At 42.0% G+C, this 26,475-nt stretch overlaps 1 protein-coding gene across 2 annotated transcripts in view; it reads left to right on the top strand.

Moving 5' to 3' along the window:
* Positions 1-26,475, top strand: part of ARHGEF16 (Rho guanine nucleotide exchange factor 16) — a 1,345,157-nt gene that overhangs the window by 713,942 nt on the left and 604,740 nt on the right. For both annotated transcript variants that reach the window (XM_044062969.1, XM_044062968.1), the window contains exon 8: positions 10,721-10,850. In XM_044062969.1, the coding sequence (XP_043918904.1) occupies positions 10,721-10,850 (130 nt within the window). The remainder of the gene's footprint in view (positions 1-10,720; positions 10,851-26,475) is intronic.

Here is a 26,475-nt window from a genome sequence, read left to right as displayed (position 1 = left end):
TAAGTCTTCGACTAAAGCTAAGTACCCCATTGGGGAAACTTTTCCTTGCTCCTTACCGATGTCAGTAAAAGTTAATAACTGCATTACTTGTGGAAAGCAAATACCTCACAAAGATTTTCATTCGTACTGTATTCCTTGCCTAGGCCCTGACCACGATGTACCTTGCTGTCGGTTTTGTGCTTTATTTAATCAACGCACTATCCATCGTTGGTCTATTTTTGCCTCTAAATATTTCGGTTCTCAGTTTAATTATCCAGAAATGTCGTCAGTAACCCATCCAACTACTGGTATTCCAAAAAAAGCGCAAAGATAAAGACAGAGGTAGGCCTCCTAGGTCCAAAACTGCTGATGACGCTTCTCCTAAGCCAGTCGCCAGTTCTCCGGTACTCAGTGAGGTGCTTTCGCAGTCCCTGTTACCCACTTCTTCTGACTTGCAGGCCTCTACTGAGACCCATTCGGAGTCTGGTATGCCGCAAGATGCTTCAGCTGTAGAACCTGCGGATGTCTCTACCTTGGATAGGTTCGGAGCCGCTGTGCAGGCACCAGCTTCTGAGGGTGAATTCAGGCCTACAGACTTGCATATTAAACTGCCGCCTTCTTCAAGGCCTAAACCTCGAACCTTGCCTAGAAAACTGACGCCCAGGCCGCATGTTAAGGCCTCTATGCCTAAAAAACAAATGATAATGGCTGAAGATCTTATAACTTTAATCAGGGGAAGCCAACCTCCCCCTTCCAAGAGACCTAGGACTGAGTTTGTTTATGAATCTTCTGGCCAGGATTCTGATTTTTCTGACTCTTCTGATGATTTGGATTTATACTTATCTGCTTATGAGGATTCTGATGCAGAGGACTCCATTCCCTCTGTTTCTCCTCCAGAGGATTTTTCCTTTGGTGAAACCTTGCACACTCTGAGAGAGCATTTCCACTGGGAAAGCCAGGATTTTTCTGATTCAAAAAAGAGGCTTAGGGATTTCTTACTTCTGTCTCAGCGTAGGCCTGTAGCTATACCTCCTGTACTAGACATTGTTGATGATGCCTTCTCGTAATGTAGTTTGGCTCCTGATTCTTCACCTCCTGCTCCCAGAAAACCTGACGGATATTATAGGGTTCCTGACTCTCACAAGTTCCTTTTTAAAAATCCTATTGTGGATCCAGAGACTATTTCACAGGGACCCAAGGGCATTAAGGCTTCTACTGCCAAGATCTGATAGAGATTCCAGGGCACTGGATAGATGGGATAAGAAAGTTTGCACTTTTGCAAACTTGGCCATTAGAACCTTAAACTGTCAGTTTCATATGTTAAAGTATCAACAACATGTTATTGTATTACTTAAACAGAAAATTATGTTGATTCCTGACTGTGCTGAAAATAAGGAATTACAAGATTTAATGCATTCTGCTGAACAGGTTGGAAAACATACTTTGCAATGTGGGTTTGATTCTTTAGAGGCCTCTTGCATGGCTACTGTCACTGGGTCTGTACTCAGAAGGCATGCTTGGCTTAATGGGCAATCTTTGCCTGATCATGTTAAAGCTAAACTGTTGGATGCTCCCTTAAATCAGGGCCGCCTGTTTGGCAACAAAGCTGAGGAAGTTCTTAAAAAGATGGAAGGTAAAGCTAAGTCTATGCAAACTGTTAAAGATTTCTTACAAGTTCAGCCTCCCAAGATTTAGCAGGCATTGGCCCTCTAAGAATTGGTCCTTTCCGGGCCCCTGCCAGGTTTTCTCAAGCCAAACCCAGACACAGCAGAAACCCCAGGTTTCAGTCCCAGGGTACGCAGAAGACTAAGCAGTGGGGGGCTTCCGCTCCCAAATCTGGGAGTAGTAAGACTCCCCCTATGGAAAACTGTCTCAATGACTTGATTTTACAACTTCCAAGCACTTCTCAACTGAATGCTCCTTTAGGGGGAAAGATTGGTCTGCAGGCCAAAAATTGGAAACTCTTTACCCAGGACAAATAGGTTTTAAATATAGTGTCCAAAGGATACAGATTTCATTTCCAACCTTTACCAACGCCAAAAGGTTGGCCAGAGGCTCAAAAGCAATTACTTTCTCTTTTAAACATAAAAGCTGTTCAGATGGTACCAGAAGAGGAAAAAGGACAAGGTTTCTACTCAAGACTTTTCCTGGTACCCAGAAAAGACAATTCTTGGCATCCTATTCTGGACCTGTCTATTCTAAACACCTTTTTGGTGATTCCAAAATTCAAAATGCTGACTCTTCACCAGTTGCTGCCTATGCTAGCAAAAGATGCCTGGATGGTAACACTCGATGTAAAGGAGGCATACCTGCACATCCCAATCAGAGAATCTTGCAGAAGATACCTAAGCTTCAAAGCAGGCTACAATCACTACCAGTTCTCTGCACTGCCCTTTGGCTTATCTACTGCGCCCATGGTATTCACAAAGTGCCTAGCCGCAGTCATTGCATTTTGCAAGCAAAGTATACCCATACCTGGACGATTGTTTAACTCAGGCAGAAAGCCAGGACAGACTTTTGAATCACCTGGCCTTCTTTCAAAGGGTGCTGACTTGTCTGGGGTACACCATAAACGTAAAGAAATCACACCTGGTACCCTGTCAACAAATTATATTCCTGGGAGCAAGCTTGAATACAACTTCCCAGATGGCCTTACCTCAAGACGGAGAAACAAATTCATTTGACAAGTGGCCACAAAAACCCTACTATCTGCAAGGCAAATACTACAAGCCTTGGGGTTCATGGCCTCCTGCATTCTTCTAATTCCATATGCAAGACTGCATATGAGGAAACTACAATGGTATCTAAAAAGCCTATGGTGTCAACATTCCCAGGATCTAGAAGCAATGATTCCTATCATACCTTGCCTACACCTAGAGTTTTTTTGGTGGGCAGAGGCCTGCCACCAAAACAAGGGAATACCATTCACAGCTCCCCCTGCCGCCCAAACCTTAACAACAGACACATCAGATTATGCATGGTGGGGCTCATTTAACAGGGAAGTGCATTCAGGGCAAATGGAACCCAAGTCAAATGCACCTGCATATCAATCAAAAAGAAATGTTAACTGTACAGAATGCTCTGACAGCCTTCAAGGACCACGTTCTTCCAGGACAATTAATGGTAAAGACGGACAACACCACGGTTATATGGTACATAAACAAGCAGGAAGGGTACACATTCTTCCCCCTCTGCAGACTAGCCATGGCTTTGTTGCACACAGCCCTGAGCTATCAAGTGCATCTACAAGCTCAATTCCTCCCAGGAAAACTAAATACACTGGCAGACAAACTAAGCAGAAACCTCATGGACCCGCACGAGTGGAAACTGGAACCAAGGATTTTCAACATGTTGACAAGCATATGGGGGAGCCCAGATATAGACCCGTTTGCCTCCCCGCAGAACTATCAGTTGGACAAATTGTGCACAAGGATTCCCCACAAACAAGCTTGGATGCTCTGTCCTTCAGCTGGAAAAACTATCAGTTTATGCCTTTCCTAGTCTGCCTCTGCTCTGCAAAGTACTAATAAAGATCAAACAAGACAAACCAAGGACGATTTTGATTGCACCAGACTGGCCACGCCAACACTGGTGTACCCCCTCTTGCTTAGTGTGTCACTGTTGGCCCCATGGCACCTGCCTCAAACTCCTACTCTGTTATAGTCTCAGCAGGAGGACCAGATTCTGCACCCTCAGCTTCAAACACTGAACCTAGCAGCCTGGCTAATTACATAATTTCTCCTTTACCATCCCTCAGTAAACCAGTGATGGATATCATTTTAGAGGCAAGGAGGCCTAGTACCAGAAAGTCTTATGCTGAAAAATGGAAAAGATTCTGTACCTGGAACCAATCTCAAGGGATGAGCACAGCAGTGCCCAATTTACCTCAGATTTTACAATACTTAACTGAGATGCTTCACAAGGGCCTGTCTTTCTCCTCCATCAAAATTCACGCCTCAGCCATTTCAGCTCATCATAACACAGAACCACCCCTCTTCTCTCATCCAGTGCTTAAGCAGTTCCTCAGAGGGGCCAAAAATCTACGACCACCCAGGAGAGCTCCAACTTCATCCTGGGACCTCAATTTTGTATTGGAAAAGCTCACCCTTCCTCCTTTCGAGCCAGCTGCCACTGTGGACTTAAATTCCTTTCTTGGAAAACGGCTTTCCTTTTAGCGATCACTTCAGCAAGAGGGGTATCTGAATTACAGGCCCTCATGGCAGTGGAGCCTTTCATCATCTTTCATGCGGACAGGGTGTCCCTTAGGACCAATCCCTCCTTCATGCCCAAGGTGGTATCCAGTGTGGCCCTTAATCAGTCCATACATTTGCCAACCTTCTTTCCTAATCCACAGAACAAAGGGGAATGGATTCTGCACTCCTTAGACGTGCACAAAAAACTTAGATTCTACTTGGACAGAACTAAACCTCTAAGGAAATCTGATCAATTGGTGGTGGCATTTGCTGCAGGGGCAGAGGGGAAGGCTATTTCAAAGCAAACCATCTCCAAATGGATATGCCATTGCATTCATTTCTGCTATAAGCTCCATGGAAAACCTATCCCACAGGGGATCAGACCCCACTTAACCAGGGCTGCATCTACCTCTACAGCCTTTCTCAGAGGCGTACCTACCAGGGACATCCTAGAAGTTGCTACCTGGAGTTCTGTCCATACTTTCACCAAGCATTACCATTTGCCTATTTTTCTCTAAATCCAGAGCTGGCAATGCAATCTTGCAGGGCCTTATAGCTGGTCCTAATGCTATCTAAATTCCTCCTTCCATCCTTAGCTTTGAGAATCTACCCAAATGTGATGACTCCAGTCCACAGACACGAAACCTCTCAGCTCGAACAGATGACTGCAACAGTGAAACACGAAGAACATAGTACAGTTGTGTACACTTACCATAAGTGTAGATGTTCGAGTGTATTCACTGTTGCAGTCAAGTATTTTTACTGTTGCAGTCCTGGTTACCCACCCTCCAGCCCCCTGACTTCTTTTGGCTATACCTCTTCTCTCCTTTACAATGCTTAAAAGCTTTTTGGTGTATTTGCTTTTTTGTTGGAGGTATAACCTTGTATATTTATAGATTTAATTGCTTCCCATTAAGGGGGCACCTGACATCTGGGGCAAGAAAAACTGATGTAATGACATCAGCTGCATGTTTTATACCCGTGACGACCTGACGTCATGGAAGAAGAGACAGCAACCAACGTAGGACCCAAGACTTTGTTAATCAGGCCGACTGAGGGCTACTGCAAGCAGATAGCCCAAATGTGATGACTGCAACAGTGAATACAGTCAAACATCTGCATTTATGGTAAGCGTACACAACTGTACTTTGCTTCTCCTCCTCATAAAATACGGTTAAACAATGTCTTCCAGATCTTTGTTTTTCCCTCTTAACTTCTAACCTTCCACAGGAATACTGTATATTCCTGGGGACTTTCTTGTTTGGTTATACATCATTTTATCTATCTCGTACTATCCTATTAGTAATTGAGCCTTATCTACCTCTAACCTTGGCATATTTAATTCTTCCCCAAACATTTCCATTTGTACCTTTTTTCTATCTCTATATTTCTCTGCTTTATACAGACTTTCATAAAATTTCTGAAATATTTTTAGTACCTCTACAGGATTCTTATGTGCTTTATTATAGACTTCCTAAGCTTGGCGACAACACTTACTACTTTCTGTTGCCCGAGTCATGCTAAAAGTTTTTGTGCTCTGGCATTATTATCAAAAAACAGTTGCTTAACAGAAATCTTTCTAAACTTATGCATATTGTTGAGATAATCCTTTATTCTTTTGTTAGCACTCTGCACTTACTCTTCTTCTTGTTCTGTGAGATTCCACTTATTCTGTAGTACTTTAACATTTGTCAGTCCCTCTGAATAATTCTTATTGCTTCTTAACCATATCTCTCTTTCTCTCATTTCCACAATATTTTTAAACTCCACTTTAATTTTATCTCACTCCCTAGCTATATTTTCGGAAGAAATTTCTGTCTTCTCTAATAACTCCTGAATAATTTCCACTACCCATTCTGTAAATTGCTCTCTTTTCAACAGATAGGTGGGAAAGTGCCAGTGTCTCATTTTCATTTCATTATCCTGTATTTTTATTTTAGTTATTACTGGTGCTTGATTTGAAATAGTTATCAGATGCATATCAAAACTTTAAATTAAATGCACATTCCTGTGAAATGTAAGTTCTGTCTAGCCTAGCCCAGTTTTTGTATCTTGGGGAATAATATGTAAATTCGTAGTAAACTCCTACTACTGAATTCACATCTTCCATGTCAAATATTTTCAAAAATTTCTTCAGAAATCTACCTATCTTTGTTGTAGATTCCCTTCTGGGCCCTCTAGACACATTTTCCCTGCTACAAATCAAATTCCAGTCCTCACCTGTAAGTAATACTCTCACTAAAAGTGATGATTTCTCCCAGAATTTTTTAAGCTCCATTGTAGCAGTTTTACTTGCCAGTGTAATCATCTTTCTTTGCCAGTAGCCCCTTAGTACTACATATATACTCTTCTTATATTTTTTTATCCTCTTCTGTCACTATTGGAGCTTCTCTTACAATTAATATAAGTACTCCTGTTTTCCTTTGTCCCAGGTATTCCATTGAGTAACCATCCTGATACCTTGCTTCATCAAATTCACATGTTCAGTTCTTTCCAAATGTGTTTCCTATAGCATTAATATTTTCACTCTACATTTTTAACATAGTTCACTATTGTATAATTTGTGAGACCATTAACATTTAAAGGTAATACTGAAAGGCTCATTATGTTAAAAAGTTATAATTCCCACCTTTCTTTGTAACAGTTTTTTTTTTAAGTATCTAGTTCCCGCTTTTGTGTTACATACATACACTAATGTTTGGCATGCTGACCTTTTATACAATTGTTTTTTGTCATATTCATTTGAGCCTATGTCACATCTTGCAAAACATTCTGTTTTATTGAAAGCCCTGAAACAGAAAAAAAACAAATATACCCCAATGCACCCCAAAACTTATTAACTTAATATTAGCACACAAAACTATGTACATCTTCAAATATTGAAGTTTTACTTTCCTAATAGGAACAGTTGTCAAAAACTTACAGCCACACTCATAGACCTGGGTTAACCTAAAAGGAGGGTTATCCATGCTAAGACACATGGTACAGCCTTTGCTTCTACTAAGTACTGTCTAGTTTTGTCTCATCTTTATTGCTGTCCCAGAATGAGAAAACACTTGAATCCTTTCAGAAAATACTATGTCATAACCATTGAAAGAAAACGATTAAAAGTAAGATGTGTTCTCTTCGTATTGCTCTTTATCAGATTATCTGGTTCTTTTGTCTCCATGGAGAGACTGGGGTTGCTTCTACAAGTATTTATTTATTATTTTCTACAGGAAATCCTTATTATATTTAGTGTTCTTTTTTATTTGCTTTCTCTTAAAACGTGTTGCTAGATAAAGCCAAGAGCCTTAGTCCAGTTATTCTCCTATGCAAGAATGAGGAAAAAGCACACCATTTGTTTCTTGTATCATAACTCTCTTGAACAGACTTTTCTTCATTTTTTACTTTGCAGTGCCTACATTTCTTAAAACTGAACAAGGAGAAAGAGAAAATAATAGAAAAAAAATGGGCACCTGTTTACTTTAGTATCCCCATTACACTTGAAAGTAACTGGGAAAACTTTAAAACATGCAGGTGTCATGCACTATATAAATATTACTGTTAGTAACAGAAGTTTGTTTTACTCTAAGTCTTTCCTTCCTCTTCCCCTATCCTAAGTGTTACTCCAGACATTAATGACATGAATTAGGGCATATGCCTTAGAGTCCCCAACAAGATTAACAAAGTCAAAAATGCCCAATATTTCCAGGTTTTCTTATTTTATGTTTTACAAGTATAATTAATGCTTTATAATACCACATTTCATTGTCAATTTCCGAATTGCTGGTTTTATTCCTGTTTATCTCCATTTCCCAAATCCAGTCTCTGCTTCCTTTCCAGTGAATTCTTGGGTCTTCTATTTAATTTTGTGCTTTTTTTCTGTTTCTCGAGTATTTTCTGTTGAAGCACTGGAAAAGGTTTCACTGGCACGGTCTGTCTGTGATCTTTATTACCAGAAGAACAAGAAAAAGAATCTCCTTCTGTTTCACAGTTTACTTTTTGTTGGGCAAACTTTTGTATTTCCTCCTTAGTTTCCCTGCAGGAAAAAATATTCTGAAGCTGGCTGGATACAGCAGTTTGAATCTCATGCCTGCTTCTCTACATTCCCTGAATATTGGAATAAATTTACTCCTCTTCTGCTTGGTGTACAGTAAGTAATAATTTTCCACAAATGCTCTACTTGTCCCACTTTTAGTACTTTGTCCTTCTGCCACAGTTTTGTCAGAATAATTTCCTTCTGCTGGTAGTATTGCATGTTTACTATTAAAGGTCTAGGTTGGTTTCTCATGGCCAGGTTTGGAGCATACACATGATGTGCCCTTTCACTTAGCAACTCCTACTGTGTAATACCAGACCAGTTGCTTATTTGTGCTTTCATAAAATTAATAGACTGTTCCTTCCAGCTTCTCTGGTACAGCAGAAAATCTCAGGTTTTCCCTGCATGCTTTGTCTTCTAATTCTGTTATTTTTTTGAAACATCTCTTCTTGAGCAGTCATATTCAGCAAGTCTTTCCTTCATTTCAACCTCTGATTTTTGCAGTTTTATTATCTTATCTGAATATCTGTTTAAAGCTTCTTCCGTTTTATCGACCCTTTTATTTGAGTTGATATACTCCATCAGGGTTTTGTTTATTTTAATAAGCTCAGAGTACATTTGACTTATTTTTTTCCTCTAGGTTACTGGAAGTCATGTCTTGCACCAAAGCTGGAGCTTGCCGTGGTTTTTGCTGAACAGCTGCAGAAGTCTTCCCAATCAGTGTTTTTTCGTCTCCTTTTGTGGTTTATTTTCTTTCAGGTTCTCTGAATTTGGTTTTTGATGGCCTCCAGGCAGTGTTGTTAGTAGCCAGTTACTGAAATTTACCAAAAAGAGTTCACTGGCTTTCTCTTCTGATTTTCTGTTTTCATGCTGAGAGCGCTGAAATGACTCTGTTACTCATTGTGCAACCATCTTGGAAGTCCCCCAAAGCATTTGGTATTCTTAGTACAACTTAAATTTGGCAAGTGTTAAAACAGTATGAAGACATGACAAGAAATCTTGTTTTATCTACTTTTGCAACACGAGCAGTGAATGGAGACTATACTTCATATTTTGAGTTGACTGTTGAAGTAATACAGAGTATCTATTGTCTTCCTTCTGTCCATTAATAATAGTCATTGTTTTTTTTCAATAACTTTTCTGTTAGGAAAGAGATAAATACATTAGTGCATAGAGTTGCATATGCAGATATTTTAGCTGTATTCACTCTTGTTTCCTGGAAAAGAAATATCCTCGATTATGAAAGTTATCTGGTAAGTTACAAAATATAATAGGATTTAAGATCAATTATTAGAAATAAAAAAATAAGACATTGATGAGATGGTATGCCTGCGTTAGAGTGTGTTAATGTGACGGATATGTAGCAAGCAAATAAATGTAATTTTTGAGTCTTTGGTATACATTGTTAACTCATCAAATTTCTGATTTAATGTACAGTGAATATTTGAGATAATTGTATATTGTTAATCTGTATAATGCCAGGTATTTGCCATTGTTATGGAGAGTAAACCAGGATTTTGTTTCCCCTAGTAGGGCTTGCAGACTAGCTAGTCCAGTGAGTTTGTATTTATGAAGTCCAAGAGTCTCTGAGCATGTACATGTTTGGGGCTGAATAGGTTTCCCAGTTGATGGAGGGGTAGTTGAAGTCCCCTAAGGTAATGGCATTTGGCTGAATGATTAGACCTTCCAAAACTAATCAGGTAGGAGGTATAAGTAGAAGGGAACATAGCAGGGGTCCTGTAGTTGTTTATGATGTGATACTGGGTTTTTAATTAATAGTAAGTTGAACAGGGAGGCATTCCAGGTCATTATTCTGCCTAACAGTTCTGGCAGTGAAATTTTGTTTTACAATATAGACAACCTACTACCTTTAGTAGTACCTTATCTAGTGCAGTAGTTTCTGAACATGTGGTAGGCATTGAAACCTTGCACTAATGGGGTATGTTAATGGCTATAATTGGCTGTATATCACAGAATGTGTTTGATTGTCTGTCTTCACTAAGGAACGTGTCCGTACTCTTGGAGAGGGTGAAGGGAACTTCCTAGTGTTTGCTGATACAGCATTATTGGCCCCACGTTGGAGGATTTATTTTGGTATCATAGTTTGAATCATTTAGTGTCAATAGAAAAGGGGATGCAACACTTGCTTTGCAGGCTTCACCAAGTGCAAAACACAAACAGTAATGGCAGTACATCGAAAGCTTTCCACTCTCCAAAGTGCGGTAAGCATGCTGTTGATTATGATAAGTAAAAGGGTACAGGGGATAAAGCCCCTTGCATAATGTGTTTTGAGAGCACTCTGCTTTTAGTTGAGTGGAAGGGTTGAATTCCACTAAAGTTTTATTTTTTCTGAATGCCATTTATAACTCAGATTCCTGACATTGATGACTGTCATGTGGATCCTATTGTATAAAGTTTAAAATGTAACTTTTAAGTGAGTACTGTTTATTGATCACCAGAGAAACAACATGAATCCCCTCACCACCAAAATACAGTAATGACAATATTATATATTTTTTACTAATAGGAGCTCAAATGTTGCCTTTAAGGAGACTTTGAAGACAATTGAAAAAAAGCCGGAGTGTGGTGGGCTGCCACTGATTTCATTCCTCATTCTTCCTATGCAGCGAGCAACCCGACTACCGCTACTTATGGATGTAAGTATTTTATTTTTATTTTCTTTAGTTTCTGTAATAGCAGAGTGGCTGTAAGGAGCCACTTCAGCCATAGCTTGGGAGTACTGGCTTTGAAACTTCCTCAGAGGCACATAGTAGGCAAATGGAGGCTGATTGAATGGAACCTTGGTCTACATAACAAAGATTTTTTTTAGCAGCTTATAATCTTAATTTTCTGCACAAACTGCTAGACCAAAGGTACTAAGTACAGGAATGGGGCCCTTGCCTGCAGTATTAGGAACACTAGCTTATATCAAATTGTTATAGTTTGTACATTGTAGACACTTGCATCTTTTTGTCTTGTGCTAGGGTCATGCTGTAAGGGTCCATTTTGCCTACTGTTTAAGAAATGAACATATAAATAATAGCTGCCTTAAAATAATTAAATAATGGCTACCTTGTGCAGTCACTTGTCTGACTTTGTTCTTTTTTAGTAAAACATAGGTTCCTGTTTGATTTTAATGAACTGTACCAAACAGTGCAAGACTGGGATAGCTGAATTGCAGTTTTAATTGGAAGACTGTGTTCTAGATGGAATTGTATTGATTTGTTAAGAAATATCCCTAGTGATTACTCTGGTAAGGTAAAAGGATTTCCTAACAGTAGTGAATACATGGTGATCAAAGGATAGTTCACTGTCAACAAGATTGCTTAGATGTCTAACAGATGAGTCAACATTCAAAGGGTATCACCAGTACGTGGGTGCCCAGTTTTTCCTAAGAAGACTGCTGCTTTTCTTGGCTCTGCTTATTGGTACATGTTAGTCAGTCTTGAAGAATTTGGAAGTCAGTTAATGATAACTCCCAACTTTGCAGTCATCTGCAAACTTGGTAAGCCACAAGCCCTTGAGATTAGCTTTGACATGAAGAAGAAAATGTCAAACAGACATGGTTCTATGGCAGATCCCTGGGGACACCAGTGGTGACTACTCTTTTCAAAGAGAGCATGCCTCCTACATTAATAGATTGGGTTCTGTCAGTCATCCAGTATGATATCCAATAGGTAACATGGGAGGTTACAAGTAGTTCAATTAGTTGTTGATAATGCCAGAAAATGGAATTGCATCAAATGCCGTGATCAGGTCCAGGTAGGCCGCATGAACCAATTAGCACAACTCCAATGCATCAATGACCTGTTCAAAGGAGCCCACCAGGTTCAGGAGGCAGGATCGACCATTACCAAACTCAAACCGGCTTGGGTCCAGCGTTTGTACACCACCTTTGTTCCATAATGATTCATTCCATTGCTTTGCAGATAAGCCTGTTCAGGCTTATAAGTCTGTAGTTTCTTGGATCAGTAGTTGGTGTGCCCTTATGGAGCAGGATGACTACCACAGTTCTCTGTTCCTTTGGCATGAATCCAGTGGAGAGACTGAGAGTTGGATAGGCTTAGCAGTGAGTCTACCAGGAAATGTTTGGTGTCGACAAGAAGGAAGCTTGGCACATTATCAAGACCCGTGTAACAAGTGTTTTTGACCTTGTCAAGATCATTTAGGATCTGGAAAAAAATATCAGGATTCACAGCAATAGGGCAACACACAGAAGTACCACAGAAGTCACAGGAAAATAAAGTTGAATTGAATTGAATTTAATGAAGCGCTTTTCGTCTGTGGTATACACAGACTTCCTCAGACAAGAGCTTGTGTTTTAACTTTAAAAATTTTTATTCATGGTTCAAGGTGTGCCTGATTGGTTAATTGAACCTTTGACTTAATACTGCTGTATATTTAAGCTGCTGTTCAGTTAAATGTGTTTGTAATACTTCTTGTCTGAGGAAGTCTGTGTATACCACAGACGAAAAGCGCTTCATTATTGCTGTGAATCCTGATATATTTTTCCTGGTTTGTGCTGTTTAGTACTTGATCATTTAGGATCTGTTTGGAGATGATTGGTGGGGGGGATGTAATAAGTTGCAGAAAATTAGGGGATAGACAAATAAACTTACAGCTGAATTTATCCACTAACATGTTCACTATGTCCTCAGGGGGTAAATAAGTGTTGTTCTGAGCATAGTTTCATAGTATAGTACTAGGCTATCTGCCCTGGGACATTTGTAAGCCTAGCCATAGTGATGTGGCTTTTGCCACCCCATGAAATGGTACAGAATAAATCTAGAATACTGTGCCTCTGTTTAGTAGTGACACAATGAAGGTCCCTTTATATAATAGAATTAGTTTACTGTGCCCCTGTCTAGTAGTGACACAGATGTGACCCCTGGGGGTAAACTTACGATTTCCCATCCACTCATCAAGATTTCTCTTGAAGAGAGTCAGTGAGGGGCTCTGCCTAATACGAACTGGGATCCTGTTCCAAAGCATGGGAAGCCTCTGGGTTATGAATCTATCCCTCCAACATGTCCTATTCATACTTGTGCCGAGGTTTAAGTCTTTAGCTCTCGTGGTCCAGATGGATTTGGATTTTTTGAGGTGGAGCATGTCCATCAGATCCTGATTGGACATGGCCATGTACGTCAGGCAGAGATCACCTCTGAGCAGGCGGTATACTACTGAATAGAGCTGAAGTTTCTTTAGTCTGGCAGAATAAGACATATGTTGGAGACCCTTGATCCTTTTGGTGAGGTACTTTTGTGGTCTCTCCAGCTGTTGCAAATGCCGGGTGAGGTACATACCAAATGGGGCATTGTACTCAATCATGGGTCTGATGAGGGAGGAATATAGGGTACAATGACATCCTTGGATCTGGATGTGAATCCCTTCATGATGAGATGTGCAAGGTAGAATGTTTTTCTAACCACTTTGGCAACGTGGGTGTCAAATGAGAGGTCGCTGTCTACTTGGGTCCCTAGGTCTCTGATTACTTTTTCCGTACTCAGTGGGTTGCTGTCTATGTGTTAATTTGTGGGTACTTTGTTTTTTCCAAAAGGGATGACTATACATTTTTTGGCATTTAGTTTACGGCAGTGACTACGGCACCAGTTGTCCATTTCAGTGAGGCCTTTTTGCATTGCTTGGCATTCCCGTTAAGGTTTCTGACATAGCTAAAGGTTTTGTGGATGTCCTTAATAGAGGTAGCAGTTCTCAATTCATAGTCAGTTGTGGAGGATTTAATTTTGTCTCTCACTTCTTTGTTCGTCATTTTGAGTTCATCAGTAGATGATGAGGTATTAAGTTTATTTCTATGGTCTATGAGTTTCTTCCTCTTATTGTAGTTGGTTTGTACTAGAGTTCCATCATAGGGGTTTATTTCTAAATTTGGCATTGTATTTGTATTTCATGAAGACAGATGCATTCATGCATGCTTTCAGATAAGCATAGAAATTATCCACAACTGGGAAGCTTATAAGGTGAGTCAGTAAGGTGAGGAGGCTACTTAAATTTCACCAGGTCATCAGATGGATTAAGTTTGCTTTAGAGTAGTGTCTTAAGATGGAGACGTTTTGTGGTAAGCTGGTTTTACATTCACTGTAAGTATTAAGGTTTGCTATCACAATCTTGAAGCCCACAATCCTGAAAAATCGTAATCCCTATACCATAACATCAAAAGACCAAAATGCTGACTACCACTATAACTAAAAATCTTGAATGCCCAATACATCTACCAGTGTAAACCCAAGAACAAGTGCTGACATAGGTCCTGCAGGGGTGTGGGTCCAGGATCAAGTGCTGACACAAGTCCTGCAGTGGAGCAAGTCCAGTAGTCCAAGACTGTGATTGTAAACAAGGTATTACAGATTTCATTTCATTTTTACATTTGTTAACCGGGGGAATTCGGCTGGACAGATGTCCATTTTCAGCTGAGGCCCGGGGAGAAAAGCGCCACCTACAATAAGATACAAAACATAAATTGTTCACATGACAATAGAGCTCATATACTAGTTTAACTACACTATGCATTCACAATAGAGCTCATATACTAGTTTAGTTATGCATACAGAATTTCACACATCAAATAAGATACAAACATAAATCATTAACTTGACATTAAAGGATATAAACTATTTTAGCTATACATTCATACTTTCACACAGTCATGATGGTTGACATTATTAGCTAGTCTGTACAATGTTCATCGTGTAGTCAGGTGGTCCCGCAGTCGGCCAAATCCCAAACTCCTGGTCCGGCGTCGGTTGTCGTCGCTTCTTCCCTGACGTCAGTGCAACAGGGGGATAAAAGAGGCAGCCAACGCCATTTTCTTCAGTCTTTCTTGCCGCGTGGTGCCCGAAGCAGAAGCAGTTCGCAAGTGCTGGTCAGCTAGCTCCTGAGATTTTCAAATCGGATTTCAGCCCGAAGTCTTCTCTAAAGCTAAGTACCCCGTTGGGGAAACTTTTCTTGCCTCAGACCGATGTCAGATAAAGTTAATAATTGCATTTCTTGTGGGAAGCAAATACCTTATAAGGATTTTTATTCCTATTGTATTCCTTGCCTAGGCCCAGACCACGACGTCTCTGGTTGTCGGTTTTGTGCTAGGTTCAACAAACGTACAATCAAGCGTCGGGCAGATTTCGCCCGACATTATTTTGGCAGAAAATTTAATTATAGCATGTTGTCGGAGCAACCAACATCAGCAATGATTAAAAAACGCAAGGATAAGGACAGGCAACCAAGGCCAAGACCAGATACTGAGGCCTCAGCAAGGCCTGCCACCGGTTCTCCGGTTTTCAGCGAGGCACCTACGCAGCCCATGACTACCGCAGATTTAGAAATTATGACAGCCTCCCAGACCGAATCTACTGGGCCTCAGGAGCCGGTTCCATCTCACCCCTCGGACGCCAACCCTGACGGTGATCCGGAGATTTTGGACAGGCCTTTGGTTTCTGAAGGTGTCTTCAAACCGACAACTATCTCTATTAACTCTTATGCTAAACTTAAAGCCCCCTTAAAAGTTAGGAAACCAGGTCCACAGCCCCCCCCTCAGGCTCCTATATCTAAAAAACAGATGCTTAAGATGGCTGAGGATTTAATTACCCTTATCAGGGGTTCACAACCCCCTCCTGACAAAAGGCCTAGACTGGAGGAAGATTATCCTTCCTCTGACCAAGCATCCATTTCCTCAGCTAACTCTGAGGACCAGGGTTTTTTCCTTCCCTCCTTATGAAGACTCAGATGCTGAAGAGTCCATTCCCTCTGTCTCCCCCCCCCCCCCCCTGAAGACTACTCTTTTGGGTAAACTTTACACACCATGAGGGAACACTTCCACTGGGAAGGCCAAGATTACTCTGACTCTAAGAAAAGACTCTGTGAGTTTCTTCTTCTCCCACAGCATAGACCCCTTGCAATTCCTCCAGTTTTAGACATTTTGGATGATGTTTACACCGAATCTCATCTAAACCCAGATTCCTTACCTCCTGCACCAGCTAAACCAGACAGATACTACTGAGTTCCTGATTCTCATAAGTTTCTATATAAAAACCCTGTTGCAGACCCCGAAACCATTTCCCAGGGTCCCAAAGGGGTTAAGGCCTCTACTGCTAAGAATCCACTACCTTCTGAAAGAGATTCCAGAGCATTAGAAAGATGGGGGAAGAAAGTGTATACGTCTGCCACTTTGGCCATGAGGGCCTTAAACTGCCAATTCCACATGCTAAAATACCAGCAGTACTTGATTACACAGTTAAAGCAGAAAATGATCCCTCAGACAGATCAACCTGATTACAGAGAGATGCAAGATTTGCTGCATGCAGCAGAACAGGTGGGAAAGCATACCTTACAGTGTGGTTTTGATTCATTGGAAGCCTCATGTAGAGCAGCTGTCACAGGATCTGTAATACGTAGACATGCTTGGCTAAAAGAGCAAGCCTTACCAGAACATGTCAAAGCAAAGTTATTGGATGCTCCATTGCAGAAATATGTATTGTTTGGTGTCAAAGCAGAGGAAGTTTTAAAGAAAATGGAAGAAAAGGCAAAATCTGTGCAGACAGTTAAAGATTTTTTACAGGTACAACCTCCTCATTTCAGCAGAAACTGGCCATCAAAAAACTGGTCCTTTCCTGCATCAGACAGACCCCAAAGGGGTAGGTACAGATGCCCAAGGGGCAGAGGCCAGCCACAAGGTCCTTTCAGGCCTAGACAATGGCACACAACAACTCAGAGGTGGAGACAAAAGATCTCAACCCTTCAGGAAACAAAGACAATGACTTCCCTCTTCGCCTGCCAAGCAAAATTGCCCTGGCAGCACCTTTGGGAGGAAAACTGGCTCTATTTCCATAAAATTGGTGCATCATAACAAAGGACAAATGGGTTCTGGATATTATTACCCGAGGCTACAGATTTCATTTTCACACTTTACCATGGATGAGAGGCATGCCAAATCTGCCTCCAAACCAATGGGCAGAGAGGCACAGACGCAAATTTCAGCTCTCATGGATATGAAAGCAATTCAAAAGGTACCTACAAAGGAGCAAGGTCAAGGTTTTTACTAAAGACTATTTCTAGTACCAAGAAAGGACAAAGCCTGGAGACCCATTTTAGACCTCTCAATCCTAAACACTTACCTGGAGGTACCCACATTCAAAATGCTCACACTACAGCAGCTTCTTCCCATGCTGGGCAAGGAGTCTTGGCTGGTAACGTTGGACCTCAAAGAGGCATACCTGCATGTCCCTATCAGACAAGATTGCAGAAGATACTTCAGATTTTTGGCAGGTACAACGCATTATCAATTCTCTGCATTGCCCTTTGGCTTATCTACTGCCCAGAGTATTTCTGAAATGCCTGGCATCAGTAATTGCATACTGCAGACAACGAGGAATACAGATTTATCCATATCTGGACGATTGCCTGATCCAAGCGGACAGCAAGGCCATTCTATTACAGCATCTGGCATTTGTAACAAAGCTGCTAAGTTGCCTAGGGTACACAGTAAACAAAAAGAAGTCAAAGCTAATACCCTCACAAGACATAATATTCCTGGGTGCCAGGTTAAATACAACGGCCCAGATGGCTTATCTCATGCCAGACAAACAAAAACAACTGACTCAATACTTCAAAAAGATGGCAACTTTTACCCAGCTCACTGCAAGGAAAATCCTACAGACATTGGGGTTCATGGCATCCTGCATTCAACTAATTCCACATGCAAAGCTGCATATGAGGAAATTACAATGTTACCTGAAAAGTCTATGGACTCAACACAGGCACAGCCTCGAAACAAGTATACCTCTCATTCCCTGCCTTCAAAAAGAGTTCCTATGGTGGGCTTAAGCATGTCAAATAAACAAGGGTCTTCCTTTTGTCTTACCGCCAGCAAACCAAACTATGACAACAGATTCTTCAGACTACGCCTGGGGAGCAAACATGGCAGGACAGTGCATACAGGGCAAATGGTCCGCAAAACAAATGCATCTACACATCAACCAAAAGGAGATGCTAGCTGTGCAAAATGCACTGACAGCCTTCAAGGACCTCTTGCATCCAGGACAACTAAACAGGGAGGAACACACTCCTACCCTTTATGCAGACAGGCAATGACCTTGTGGAACACAGCATTGACTTTCAAAGTACAACTGCAAGCACAATTCCTGCCAGGAAAGGAAAACATTTTGGCAGACGAATTAAGCAGAAATTTGGCAGATCCTCACGAGTGGAGACTACACCCACAAGTATTTTCAATGATAACTCAAAGGTGGGGATGCCAGGACATAGATCTATTTGCCTCCCCCAACAATTGCCAACTACAGAAATTTTGCACAAAAACTTATCATTCCCTAGCCTGGAAAGTGGATGCCCTATCATTCAGTTGGACAGCATTGACAGTCTCTGCCTTCCCACTACTACCTCTCTTGACCAAGGTATTACTGAAAGTCAGATCAGAGAGACCTCAAATGATCCTCATTGCTCCGGACTGGCCACATCAGCACTGGTACCCATTACTAAGGACTTTGACTCACAGCTCTCCATGGATCTTACCTCCGTTCCCACTTCTGTTGACTCAGCAAAACTCTCAGATCCCTTCACAGTCAGCTCAGGACTTTAAATTTAGCTGCATGGAGAATACCTTGAATTATCAATCAACACTTCTCTCAAAGGACGTGCTGAATGTCATTTTGGAGGCCAGGAGGCCCAGCACCAGAAAAACTTACTCAGACAAATGGAAAAGATTTTGTGCATGGAACCAGGCTAAAGGCCAAAATCCTTGGATACCAAACATTCCTCAAATACTGCAATACTTAACTGAGATGCTACACAAAGGCCTTTCTTTCTCATCCATTAAGATCCATGCTTCAGCCATTTCAGCTCAATGTAATACGGATCCTCCCATATTCTCACACCCTTTACTAAGGCAGTTTCTCAGAGGGGCTAAGAATATAAGACCCCCCCGAAAATCCCCAATGCCAGCTTGGGACCTCAACTTCATTTTAGAAAAATTAACACTGCCTCCTTTCGAACCAGCCTTCTCAGCAGAACTACAATACTTGTCATGGAAAACAGCTCTGTTGCTGGCTATCACCTCAGCACGCAGGGTCTCAGAACTACAGGCACTTATGGCAGTGGTACCTTTCATCATTTTCCATCAGGACAGAGTCTCTTTATGAACTAACCCTACCTTTATGCCAAAGGTAGTATCCAGTGTTGCTTTGAATCAGACCATTCATTTACCCACCTTTTATCCAAACCCCCAGAATAAAGGAGAAAGACTCCTTCACTCTTTGGACATTCACAGACAGCCATGTTACTATTTGGATAAGACAAAGACCTTCAGAAAAACTGACCAACTCTTTGTATCCTATGCTGCAGGTTCACAAGAAAAGGCTATTTCAAAACAGACCATCTCCAAATGGATAGCATATTGTATCCGTTTTTGCTACTCGCACCATGGGAACGCAGTGCCTGTTAATATTAGGTCCCATTCTACCAGGGCTACAGCAACCTCAGCAGCCTTTCTCAAGGGGGGTTCCAACCAAGGACATTCTGGAGGCAGCTACTTGGAGTTCAGTACACACCTTTAGCAAGCACTACCACCTTCCATTATACTCAAAAACCAGAGCTGGTTTTGCCACGGCAGTTCTGCAGGGCATCCTAGCTTCACCAAACCCAGTTTAGTACCAGCCACCCAACCATAGCTTTGGGATTCAACCCAAGTGTGATGACTGCAGCAGTATTACATGATGAACATAGTACAGTTTTGTACCTACCATAAATGTAGATGTTCGAGTGTATATACTGCTGCAGTCCAGGTTACCCTCCCACCATCCCCTCTACATACCAGGGTGTTGGTTATAACTCCATGTACATCAATCTAATGGATGCATGCCTATATGGTGTATTTGCTAACAGCTAGTACTATTGTTTATCTACTAAGGTATTTTGCATAGTTATTTGTATTGCCTTCCAGTTGGGGGCACCTGACATCTGGGGCAAGAAAAACTGAAGAAAATGGCTTCGGCTGCCTCTTTTATCCCCCTGTCGCACTGACGTCAGGAAAGAAGCGACGACAACCGACGCCGGACCAGGACTTTGGAATTCGGCTGACTGTGGGACTGCCTGACGGCAGGATAACCCCAAATGTGATAACTGCAGCAGTATATACACTCTAACATCTACATTTATGGTAGGTACAAAACTGGACTTTTTCTGTGGAGTCTTGGTTGAGAAACTTCACATAGTAGTAATATAGAGTGTGTTTTTGACATAAGAATAGCTGAAGTTTAAGTCTAGATGTATGCATTCATTGCATACTTCATTCATCATTGTTGGCAATATTGGCTAGTAGCACTGCTGGAGGTTGAAAATTGCAAAAGTGGGGGAAGACAGGAGAGGAAAGAGAGCAAGAGTTAGAGGGAGGAGTGAAAGATTTAGTTAGCTGTTCAGTCGGCATTAGACTGACCTTAGGATTGGGTAGGAAGAAGAACCTGACACTAGTACAGTGAGTCGATCAACCAGGGATGAAACATGGGCATAGCCAGTTTCCTAGATATTGGGTTTTGAGGAGTTTTTTAAATTGAAGGGGGGATGTGGTTGAAGTTAATTGACTTGGGAGTGGAATTCCAGATATTGGCAATGGAACAGGCAAAGAGAGATTTACCAGCTGTATTTCTGTGTTTGATGACATTGACTAGATTTTGATTTTCGGATCTTAAGGTACGAGTGGAAGTGTAGGGATGAATTACTTGATGGAGTGCTGGGATGTTTTCTGGGAGGTAGTAGATTTTGTGTGCTATTGAGAGTTGGTTGAGTAAGAGTAGTTGTGGTAACTCAAGCCAGTTGAGTTGCCTGAGGGCAGGGCAGTGATGTGATCTATAGGAAGCATCAGTGGCAAATTTTGCAATCCTGTTGTAACAGGATTCCATTTTGCTTAGTTCGCTGTGATGATGTAAGTTAGTAAATACTGGGGAGGCATAAAGCAAGATAGATATGAGGCGTGTCCTTGCAATAGTGGCTTTGTTATGTTTGGGAAGGAACTGTTCCTATAAAGGAGACCCAGCTTTTTGTTGACTTTTTTATTGTTTGGGCTATGTGTATGTCAAATTTCAGGTTGTTGTCAATTTCTACTCCTAGGAGGTTAGTGTGGGTTGTTGGGCTCATCATTATGTTTTCCTTTGATTTGTTTATAGGGGGAGATTTTCCTGGACTGAAGAGAATGAGTTTTGTCTTTTTAGGGTTTAGTATCAGTTTGATTTTAGAAAACCAGGATTCTGTTTGTGAGAAGTTGTTTTGAGTTATAGTTTGGAGCTCATTTTGGGTGGAGGCAGCACATATGATAGTGGTATCATCTGCGTATTGCACAATTAAGGCTGAGAGACAGGCTGTGACTATGTGGTTAGTGAAGAGAGAGAAGATCAGTGGACCAAGGATGGACCCCTGTGGGATGCCTATGGCTACTGGTAATAGGGGGGACAGTTCACCTTGCCATAGGACTGCTTGCTGTTGATTGGATAGGTAGTTACTGAACCAAGATTTGGTGGAGGGGCTTATGTTAATGGTAGTTAGAGTGTCTAGGAGCATTGAGTGGTTAACAATATCAAAGGCTTTGGATAAGTCTAGGAATATGGAGGCTGTAAATAGACAGTTGTTTCTATGATTATTGACAATATCAGTGAAAGAGAGTAGTGCTGTTGTGGTGCTGTGGTAGGGTCTGAAGCTGTGCTGTGATTTGGCTAGTAGGTCGTTTTGTTGGAGGAATTTCATTAATTCAGAATGCACAACTCTTGCCGTTATTTTAGATAGGGGAGAAAGAATAGCTATGGGTCGGTAGTTGGTCAGTTGAAGTGATTTGTCTCCTTTATGCAATGGTATGATGTGGGATATTTTCCATAAGTTGGGAACTTTACATTCTGATATTGATCTATTAATAAGGATGGAAACTGGGTAGGCTATTACTTCTGATGCCTTCGGAAACTGGGTAGGCTATTACTTCTTATGCCATTTGAAGGAAGTCTGCTGGCAGGTTGTCAGCTGCTAGGGTGGTTGGTTTCAGTTTTTTGAGGAGTTTAGCAATTGTATTTGTAGATACTGGGTGCAGGGAGAAGTTAGAGAGGTGGTCTAGTGAGCTGGTATGGTTGGGAGTGTCTGTAGATTTGGGAGCATTAGTATTATTTGAGGTGTTGGCTAGGGCTTGGACAGTTTCAGTAAAAAATGTATTAAACTGAGTGGGGATGATGTCCTTCAAGGATGCATCTGCAGTCCTTACAAATGGGTTGTCCTGTCGTCAGGCAGCCCTTCGGTCGGCCGGATTCCAAAGTCTGGGTCTGGCTTCGGCTGGTGTCGCTCTCACCCGACGTCATCTCTGCTGGTCTTCGGGTATAAAGGCATCAGCCGACGCCATTTTCCTCAGTCTTTCTTGCCGCGTGGTGCCCGAAGCAGAAGCTGTTCGCGAGTGCCGGTCAGTCAGAACCAGAGATTCCTACCGAATACTACTTCGAAGACTTCAAAAAAGCTAAGTACCGCGTTGGGGACTCTTTCTTGCCTCAGCCGATGTCAGAAAAAGTAAACAACTGTTTAACTTGTGGGAAACAAATACCTCATAAAGATTTCCACTCTTACTGTTTACCTTGTCTAGGCCCAGACCACGACGTAGCAGCTTGTTTAGCCTGTGCCTCCTTCAACCGACGAACGCTTAGGCGTCGGTTGGAGTTTGCTGAACAGTTTTTCGGCTCAGATTTTGCGTACATTATGCCGTCGGATCCTCCGACAACACAAATTGTTAAGAAACGCAAAGAGAAGGACCGACATTCGCGGTCCGCGGTTTCGGCCGAAACCACGGATAAACAAACCGCGAGTGTCTCGGTTTCGGCCGAAACCGAGAAAACGGTTCAATCCTCAGCCGAATCCATGACTACTACCGAGGCCCCTTCTACTCTTGTTGAATCGGCCACTGAAGTTTTATCTACCAATGTGGGTTCCCTAGAATTATCGGATACCATCCCTTTGGATGTTTCTACTCCAGCACGTGGTGCTGCTAGGCCTCCTGCAACCATGTCTATAAAGGCCTTTGCCAGGGCTAAAGCAGCCAAATTGGCTAAGTCTGTACCTGTTAAACCCCCCTCTCACAGGCCCAGCTCTAGTTCTCAAATGCTTACCCTGGCAGAGGATCTCATCTCTTTAATAAGAGGATCCCAATCTCACCCAGACAGGGCCTCTCAACCTCCAGAAAAAAGACCCAGAACAGAACACCCTGAGACAGTGGCCTCAGCTGGCTCTTCTGATGATTCAGATGATACAGACCATCCTGAGGCTCCTTATTCTACTTATGAAGATTCTGATGCGGAAGAATCTATTCCTTCTGCCTCTCCACCAGAGGAATTTTCCTTTGGGGAAACCTTACATGCCATGAGAGAACAATTCCAATGGCAAGGACAAGATTTCTCAGATTCAAGAAAAAGGCTTAGAACCTTTTTACATTTACCTCAACACAGGCCTTTAGCTATACCTCCAGTTCTCCCTGTAGTGGATGATGCTTTTAATGATGTTTGTACTGCTCCCGACACCTTACCTCCAGCCCCTACCAAACCCGATAGGTTTTACAGGGTTCCGGACACTCATCACCACTTATACAAGGCTCCGCATGCAGACCCTGAGACTATTTCCCAGGGACCTAAGGCAGTAGCTGCGACCTCAGCTAAAAACCCCCTCCCTTCTGATAGGGAATCCAGGTCATTAGAGAGATGGGGTAAAAAAGTATACACCTCTGCTACTCTATCAGCTAGAGCTTTGAATTGTCAGTTTCATATGATCCAATACCAAGAGTTTATGCTAGATCAGTTAACAAAGAAACTGTCTTCTGATGATTCTGTAGATAAGAAATATGTGCTAGAAATGGTTAATAACATACAACAGGTTAGTAACCACTCTTTAAAATGTGGCTATGATGCACTGGAGGCTTCATTTAGATCAGCCATGACTGGTACAGTTATAAGAAGGCATGCATGGCTGAAAGAACAGGCCTTACAGGATCATGTTAAAACAAAACTACTAGATGCTCCTATGGATAAGGCCAATCTATTTGGTTCCTCTGCCCAACAAGTAATGAAGAAAATGGAAGAGAAGGCAAAATCAGTACAAACAGTTAAAGATTTCTTACAGGTTCAGCCTCCAAGGTTTAGCAGGAACTGGCCTTCCAAAAATTGGTCCTTTCCAGACTCCTCTAAATCTTAGAGAGGCAGGGTTAGACGCTCCAGAGGCAGAAATCAATCCAGAGGAGGTGCCTATAGGGGACATCACTGGCAAGGCAATAACCAACGAGGCACAGAGTCTACCACCGCCTCTACAACACAATTACAGTGACTTGATTCTGACACCGCCTACCAGGGAACAGATTGCAGCACCCTTAGGCGGAAAACTAGCCTTATTTTCAAAGAACTGGCATCATATCACAAGAGACAAGTGGATTTTGCAGATTATAGATCAAGGCTACAGGTTTCATTTCCACACCTTACCAGTAAAAAGAGGAATGCCAAACCTGCCACCAAATCAAAAGACAGACGCTCTAAAACAAATAACTCAATTGACAAAAATGAGAGCTGTAGAAAGGGTACCACCCACAGAAAAGGGCAAAGGTTTTTACTCCAGACTATTCTTAGTCCCAAGAAAAGAAAACAGTTGGAGGCCTATTCTCGACCTGTCCGCTTTGAACACATTCATCATTGTCCCAAAATTCAAAATGCTGACCCTACAGCAACTTCTTCCCATGCTGGGCAAGGAGTGTTGGCTAGTCACTCTAGATCTCAAGGAGGCATACCTGCACATCCCCATACGACCAAATTGCAGAAGATACCTCAGATTTGTTGCAGGATCAGAGCATTATCAATTCTCAGCATTGCCCTTTGGCTTATCTACTGCGCCCAGAGTATTCACAAAATGCCTGGCATCAGTAATCGCTCATTGCAGGCTTCAGGGGATCCAAATTTATCCATACCTGGACGACTGCCTGATACAAGCGGACAACCAACACAAGCTGACTCAAGACTTACAAAGAGTCATTTGCTTACTTCAAGCCCTGGGATACACAGTCAATCTAAAAAAGTCAAGACTGAAACCATCCCAAACAAGAACCTTCTTGGGTGCAAAATTGGACACAGTAAAACAGATGGCATTCTTAACAGCAGAAAAGCAAGAACAACTACCTCTTTACTTCATGGCATTAATGAAGCAAGACAAACTAACAGCAAGGAAAGTACTGCAGGCCCTGGGCTTCATGGCCTCCTGCATAATACTGGTTCCTCATGCCAGACTGCATATGAGAAAGCTACAGTGGTACCTGAAGAACTTATGGTCTCAACACAAGCACAGCTTAGAAACCGAAATACCACTAATCCCATGCCTAAAGCAAGAATTCCTTTGGTGGGCTCAAGCATGCCAATCAAATCCAGGCTTGTCCTTCCACAGCAAACAAGCAAACCAAACCATCACAACGGACGCCTCAGACCTCGGTTGGGGGGCTCACATGCTGGACCACTGCATTCAAGGCTTATGGACTCCAGAACAGCTACACCTGCACATAAATCAAAAAGAAATGCTGGCAGTAAAACTAGCAATCCAGAATTTCAAACCATACCTCAAAGAAGGCCAATTGAGGATAAGGACAGACAATACCACTGTCATGTGGTACATCAACAAGCAGGGAGGCACTCATTCTTACCCCCTATGCCGAATGACTCTGGACCTATGGGACATGGCTCTGAGCTACAACATTCAGTTACAGGCTATATTTGTACCAGGAAAAGAAAACATCCTAGCAGACATGTTAAGCAGAACTACCTTGGATGCTCACGAATGGATGCTACACCCGAACATCTTCAAGACCATCACAAAGAAATGGGGGATGCCACAAATAGACCTATTCGCATCACCGCTCAATCACCAGCTCAAGAAATTCTGCACAAGGATATACCATCCTCTTGCTTGGAAGGTGGACTCTCTATCCTTCAGTTGGAAAGGCCTGACAGCATATGCATTCCCACCTCTTCCTTTGATGCACAAGGTGCTACTGAAAATCAAAGAGGAACGTCCAAGAATAATTCTGATAGCCCCAAATTGGCCAAGGCAACATTGGTATCCATTATTGAGGACCACCTCACGGGGGGAAATGTGGACACTTCCCCTGATTCCCTTGCTGTTAACTCAGAGCAACTACAACATCTTGCATCCCAACCTGAAAACTCTGCAACTAACTGCCTGGAACATTGCATGACAGCAACTAACCCAGACTTATCT

Source organism: Protopterus annectens, chromosome 2.part1 (genome assembly GCF_019279795.1).
Source record: "Protopterus annectens isolate FY-2018-M chromosome 2.part1, PAN1.0, whole genome shotgun sequence".
NCBI lineage: Eukaryota > Metazoa > Chordata > Ceratodontiformes > Protopteridae > Protopterus > Protopterus annectens.
This window is presented reverse-complemented; position numbering and strand designations above follow the sequence as displayed.